The following is a 7,083-nucleotide window of genomic DNA, read 5'->3' as shown; positions in this document are numbered from 1 at the left end:
TTCGGATCCCTACTTTTGTATCTTTGGGGTAAATACCCAGTAGTGCAATTGCTGGATCATATGGTAGCTGTATTTTCAACTTTCTGAGGAACCTCCATACTGTTTTCCAGATTTATAGCCTCTTAGTTTTAATTGAAGTTTCATCAACTCTGTCCCCTTGAGAATATTGACAGTAGCTCATGTCCCCCCCCGCCCCCCGAACTGGCTCTTGGAGTTTTCCATGGTTCTTATTAAAAGTCAGTTTTCTCATCTCCAAAGACATTAACCCTTGGTCTCCCACTTTCTGGCTTCTGAAATGTTACTGCACTTGTCTCTTCTCCTGTTCTCACCTTTCTTATGAATATTAACATTTTAAATTAATCAGGATTTCTTCAGTCACTTCAGGGCTCCTTCCTCCTTGAGTGCTCCCCTCAATTCCAGCTATAGGGGTCAGTTGTGCATATGGGGGGGGGGACGGGTTTGGTGGTCAACGTGTCATCATATTGGCATCCATGGAAACTTATTCACCCGGTCCCTGGGAAATAGTCTATAGATACGTCTGCAATCTTCCCACCCCCAACCTAGGTCTTCTCCAGGTTTGGAGGCTCTGGGTGTGTGAGCCAGCTTGATGAGGCAGCCTCAGGCCTGTCCACCTAAGCAATCCATGTGGCTGGCTCTCCTTCTCCCACACCAGGCTGAGCAGGAGAGCATTTCCTTTGACTTCCTGCTTCCTCGGATTTTATGTGGGAGGTAGGGCACAGACCTCTCTTCTTGGCTTCTCAAACCTAGCTGGAGTCCTAGCACTTCCATCCACGGGGACTTCTATCCAGGAGTCTCTTGTTGATGTGTAAATACTATGCCCTAGATCCTTTAGGCCTCTGGATTCTCAAGTTTAAAAGCTCAAGTTACGTTTTCTCAAAAGCCCTTTTTCTAAAACGGAAATCTGCCAAGAGTTCTAGAAGCCCATTTAGGAACTCAGAAGTAAAGAGCCTCATTTTTGTTCTGGTTTTTTGGATGGTATTCTGAGACCTTGAAGGCCGAAGCCCCTAGCTGCAGCCTGGGTGGGGCGGCACAGGCGAGTCGTGAACTCTGTTGGACCTGTATGATAACGTCCTTTGCTCTGTCAATGATCTGCTTTTCAAGAATGTAAGAGCTGTCTTTTCATATTGATGTTCAGTTTGAGGGAAGAACTACACTTAGAAAGTTTTCTCAGGAAACATTTTCATTATCCTAAGTGTGTCCGGCATACAAGAATCACCTCACAGATTTGTTGAAAACCTTTAATTTTGTGTCTTTATGGTATGTAACACTGAGTAGAAAATAGTAAATACTTAAATAATTGATAAATTTACTGCATCTATCTCCAAATAGCTCTAAAAGAGAAAAATCAACACTGAAAAATTACTCTTACACAATTAAAACAATTATACTATTTTTTTCTGTTTATAATATTACCTTTATACAATTAAAAATTCACTTGGGAAGTAACTGAATTTAGATGCTGAACTGTAAAAATAGGACCCTTCTATTTAGATAAAATTATTTCCTAATTTGATTTTTCCTTTTTTTTTTGAACACTGGGTTTTTTTTTTTTTTTAAGATGTTATTTGTGATAGAGAGAGACAGAGAGAGGGAGCGAGCACAAGCAGGGGGAACAGCAGGCAGAGGGAGAGGGAGAAGCAGACTCCCCTGCTGAGCAGGGAGCCCGACGCGGGGCTCCATCCCAGGACCCCGGGATCATGACCTGAGCCAAAGGCAGATGCTTAACTGACTGAGCCACCCAGGCGTCCCCTCATTTGACTTTCCAATTTCCGACTTAAGTTAATAGATGTGTTTGAAAAGCCTGGCCCTCAAAGCCAAAGAGGAACAGGTGCCCGTTTCCAGCCTGTTCTAGCCCCTCCAGATTCCACGGACACCCGCTGAGGGGGAGGAGGGGAGGGCGGTGGTGCCAAAGCCCCAGATCAGGAAAGCTCCCTGCTAGCTAGGGCAGAGGGAAAGCCATCTGCTGGGCACTGACACATTTCTAGGATGTTGTACAGTGAGAAGCGGGCCAGACAGAGCCGGGAAAGCCTCCCCAGCTGCAGAGGAAGGGAGGCTCCGTGGGCCTTCGTGGTGGGTTGGTAGTGAATTCTTTATCCTCCCTGCCATTGTTGATTATTTAATTCAAGCTCTTCACAACAATCTTTTGAGTCCCTCCAAAATGCAAACACTTGTGCCAGTCCCCAGGGATAAATGCAACGATGAGTAAGACACAGTTCTTACGTTCAGCAGAATTTGCCATAAGTTCCTGCGATGTTTTTTCCACCCCCATAACCCACTAGTTACTTCCCCAATTTCCAGCTTCTCAGTCATTCCCCATTTTCTCTGGGGCAGAGAGCAAACACTGCTGCCTGACACCCAATTCGTGTCTTTTCCAGCCCCTTCTACTTATGTTCGGCATCTTGGTACACGGTGAATAAGCCAAGCCACTATATTCTCTTTTAACTCTGTACGGCTGAAACTCCCACTCAGTCTTCAGTTTAGCTGAAATGTCACTGTCCCTAGGATACATCCTGTGACTTCTCTGCCTTTGCCCCAGGCTGTGTTAGGGACTCTTCTGTGCTTCCTTAGTGTCCATCACTCTTCGAATCTTCAGTGATGTAACATTGGAATTGTCTGCACCCAATTTTTCTCCCATAGTAGAACCTTCTTGCGACACAACTCTGTTCTCTTTTTCTCTCTACCATAGGCCATAGTCCTGGTACACAGCATGCACATCATTATTAATGGCTTGGTAGATGAATAAAATCACCTGCTTTGTTGTCCTCTATTTTTTAAAAAAATTAAATGAGGGAGAGAGAGAGAGAGAGAAGAGCGTGGGTCAGAGGGAGAAGCAGACTCCCCGCTGAGCAGAGAGCCCAACACGGGGCTCGATCCCAGGACCCTGGGATCATGACCTGAGCCGAAGGCAGAGGCTTAACCATCTGAGCCACCTGGGTGCCCCCCTTTATTTTGGCTATCACCAACTGCTCATTTTTACAATTCCAATCTTCATTTCCCCCACTGTTACTTATCAACTCTCTTTCCAGAATGCTGTCAGAAGGGTATCTCAGTGGACTTGCCTACCAGAAGGACATCCACTGGAGCTGTTCATCTTATAATGAGCAGGTGGCTGAGGAGAAGGAAGAAGAGACAAAATCTGTTACTCATTCCTACTGCTCGGTGGATGAAACCCAAGTCCGAAGTCTGTATGTGAGCTGCAAATCGTCGGACAAATTTATTTCTTCAGTGCATTCAAGAGAGAGCCAACACAGTAGAAATCCGAGAGCCACAATGCTGCAGACGAACCCCAACCCTGTGTTTGAAAGTCCCAACGTGGCTGCGGTCGAAATATGTAGAGACTCCAGCCGAGAGACCTACTTGGTCCCACCTTCCTGCCAAAGTATTTGCAAGAATTACAATGACTTACATATTGCAGGGGACCAGGTGCTGGCTATTAATTCAGTGACAACAGAATTCCCCCCTCAGAGCAGTTTTGAATACGGCCCTTTGCTGAAATCATCTGAGATTCCTTTGCCCATGGAGGATTCCATTTCCCCTCAAACCAGCTACTTTCCCCAAAAACCTATCCAGCGGTATTCATCCTACTGGAGAATAACCAGCATCAAAGAGAAAAGCAGCCTGCAAATGCAGAAGCCTATGTCTAACGCAGTGCTGAATGAATACCTGGAGCAGAAGGTGGCCGAGTTATACCAGCAGTACATTATGGACACTGAGTTTCACGACAGTTCTCCCACCCAGATCCTGGCATCTGAACTCATCATGACAAGTGTGGATCAAATTAGTCTCCAAGTGTCTAGAGAGAAGAATCTGGAGACCTCCAAAGCCAAGGACATAGTCATTAACTGTCTATTACAGCTGGTATCAAGTGAAATCAGCACACCTAGTCTCCATATTTCTCAGTATAGCAACGGGAATCCATAGAGAGGATGCCTCTCAACTACTCCAAGCTAGAGCAACACTTTCTTCATTGATTCCGAGAATGTGCAGGAGTTGGGTGTGAAGCGCAGTCCAAAGCTAGAGAAGTAAAGGTTGGATGGAGGTCAGGTGTGAATTCAGAGGAAATCTTAACCATTACATGTGATGAAGGCATGTGGAAAGAGGAGCCCTGAAATTAGTCTTTATGGTTGTTGTACAGCAACGAAGCAAAAATAAAACCGACCCAAAAAGAAAAGGTATGATTTAAAGGAGTACAGAAGTTTAAAAAGAAGCCAAGCCAAACAAGAACATACACCATGGGAAAACAAAAAGCCAAAGGTTTCAGGGTCAAGAGTTAATGTTTGTTAAGCAAATAAATTCCTCCAAGTTGTTTCTTCTTGAGAAGAATGGACTACAGAAGGGTGCTATGTTTGGGTAGAAAGACCGGTTTCCAACAGTTGTGAAATTCTATTTCTATTTCTTTTCTCCATTCTTTATCAGATCATTTAAAATCTATATATTCTTTATAAACATTCGAAGAGTAGCAAATTGCAATTGTGGTTTTTTTTTTTTTTAATGATTACTTAGCTATGGCCACTCTAACCTTCTAGTTCTGTTTACTAGTGAAGATGAAGTTTTCTAAATGGAAAGTATCATATCGTGAATTTTTCTTTTTAAGATCTTATTTTTAAGTCCTCTCTCCACCCAACTTGGGGCTTGAACTTACAACCTTGAGACCAAGGGTCGCATGCTCCACCGACTGAGCCAGTCAGGTACCCCTCACATTGTGAATATTAAAATAATTCCTTTTATTTTGCTACATATGATTTTCTTGGTGGTACTAAGCTTCTAAAGAAGTTATGAATGTTAATTGCCCCCCCAATCATTTTTTTCCTCCACTTTCTCTTGACCCTTCTGGAGCCAGAAAGGGGTCTTCTGCATCCTCCAAACAAGGTTACAAGCTCTAGGGGACCATCATAGCAAATTCTGTCAACTCATGCCCTAGAATGGTAGCTTCATGAGCACCTCACTGCTCTACCCCATTCTTCTCGCTTAAGGGATGGCAAAACATGGCTCACTGGCCTTATCTAGTCTGCTGCCTATTTTTTAAAATTATGATATAATTGACATAACATTACATTAGTTTCAGGCGTATACCATGAGTTAATGTATCAATTGCAAAATGATCACCATAAATCTAGTTACACCCTTTTTGAACCCCCATGAGCTCAGAATTTCTTCTATCATTTAAAAATGGAAAAACCGGGGCACCTGGGTGGCTCAGTCATTAAGCAACTGCCTTTGGCTCAGGTCATGATCCCAGGGTCCTGGGATCGAGCCCCGCATTGAGCTCCCTGTTCCACAGGAAGCCTGCTTCTCCCTCTCCCACTCCCCCTGCTTGTGTTCCCTCTCTCGCTGTGTCTCTCTCTGTCAAATAAATAAATAAAATCTTTAAAAAAAATAAAAATGGAAAAACCATCAAAAAGTATTTGACAGGTGGACTTAAGATACTCAAATTCAGTGTCCATAAAATCAGGCTTTACTGTAATTCAGCCACACCCATTCATTTATGTATTGTCAATGGCTGCTTTCACACTCGAATGGCAGAGTTGGATAAACACGACAGAGAAAGTATGGCCCACAGGAATCTGAAACACTATCTGTCCTCTTACGGACAAAGTTTGCCAACCATGCTCCCCAGTAGGGCCTTGCCCATACAATGGTTGCTGGACTTAATTGAGCTTCCTTGGGAAGGTGACGGAGATGAAGCCTGAGGCAGCAGCTTCCTGGGGAATGAGGAAACAGAAAAGGTTTCCACAGAGGTCTCAGGCCATCTCAGGAAGCTCTGGAGCTGGGATGGCCCTTCAAAATGGATCCAAATTGAAATGAGAGGGTTGGCTGTGGTTCTCCATCTTGGCCAGAAGGGGGCATAACTTGAGTTGAGGCAGTTCAGTTCAGGGCAACATTCTCCAAGTGGGAAGTAGTTGCTGGGGGAAGGAGAGCCTCATACGGAAGCAGTGATCCGGATGGAGCAAAACAGCATCTTCTACATTTGTCACTATTTTTATAAATTAATGTTTTACAACATATAATCTTGAGTAAGGAAACCTGGTTTTGAAATGATTATTCAGATATTTTATTCAGTTTTAAATTTACAGAAGTAATAGCTGCTCTTATTAATTGCTCGGTATGTGTCTGGTACCATGTTAAGTATTTTGCACGAATTATCTTACAGAATCCTCACCACCTATGAGGGCAAATGCCTATTATCCCTTTTTTCAGAGATGAGCCCGCTGGGCTCGGGGAAGTTAAGTAATTTGCGGTAGGGCTAACAGTGGGTGGTGTACTTGGATTTGAATCCAGTTCTAGTGAAATTCAAAGTCCTGGTCCTTAAGTGCTACCACCTGCTCTCCTGTTGACCACCATGTTTTTTCTCATTAAAGACTGGTTTTCCTCTCCAAAGGAAAAGAACTCAATCCCTTCACCATCACGCTACATCATTTTTTTCTTCATTGTTTCGCTTGATTATATTTGCACATCTTCATCCCCTCCCAAGAACATAAGCTTTGATTTACTCATTTGTTTCTCCAGGTCTCAAACACTATTTACACACAGTAGGCACCCAATTAATGTATGTCAAATGGATACATCTGGTGGTCGAAGTGAGAAACCATCAGTATGAAAACCAACTACTTCTGACTAGAATCAAGTGCTATTGAGAGTTCCTCCTCAAGGAGAAAAATAACTGAATAAATGAGCTTAATTTCTTCTAACATGTTAGTATAATAAAGTACATTATAATGAAATATCACGGATATTTTGTTTGCTTATTTACTGAGAAATAACTCGTTACAAAAGAGACTGGTTTATCTTTTCCAGTGAGCCTTATTTTGATGCTATTTTGAGGGGGGGGTTGGAACACAGTGCATTAAACACAGGTAGGGAAGACACATGTGTGTGCACACACACACGGGAGAAAGCCCTGTTTTCCGCCAGCTTACTAGATTGTTGGGGAGACCTAGCAAATAACTAGGTGACAAGTGACAAAGCCCCTTATTAGGCAGCAAGTTGGCAAAGTGGCACAAACAGAAACACAATTATCAATGATTGCAACTCAAGTGTGATACGGGCTAAAAGTAGATGGGT

General features: G+C 43.3%; 1 protein-coding gene across 1 annotated transcript; it reads left to right on the top strand.

Moving 5' to 3' along the window:
* The first annotated feature begins 1,449 nt into the window (after nucleotides 1-1,449).
* TASL (TLR adaptor interacting with endolysosomal SLC15A4) lies at nucleotides 1,450-6,743 on the top strand. Its single transcript, XM_081809524.1, has one exon. The coding sequence runs from the start codon at nucleotides 3,049-3,051 to the stop codon at nucleotides 3,940-3,942; it is 894 nt and encodes a 297-aa protein (XP_081665650.1). The 5' UTR covers nucleotides 1,450-3,048; the 3' UTR covers nucleotides 3,943-6,743.
* The last annotated feature ends 340 nt before the right edge of the window (nucleotides 6,744-7,083 follow it).

This window comes from Leptonychotes weddellii, unplaced genomic scaffold (assembly GCF_054177405.1).
Source record: "Leptonychotes weddellii isolate Sample4059 unplaced genomic scaffold, ASM5417740v2 HiC_scaffold_10641, whole genome shotgun sequence".
Lineage (NCBI taxonomy): Eukaryota > Metazoa > Chordata > Mammalia > Carnivora > Phocidae > Leptonychotes > Leptonychotes weddellii.
The sequence above is the reverse complement of the archived record's forward strand: the minus strand, read 5'-3'. Positions and strand labels throughout refer to the sequence as shown.

Coding starts and splice junctions, on each gene's coding strand:
- TASL (XM_081809524.1), top strand. CDS start 3,049: ATGCTGTCAGAAGGGTATCTCAGTGGACTTGCCTACCAGAAGGACATC.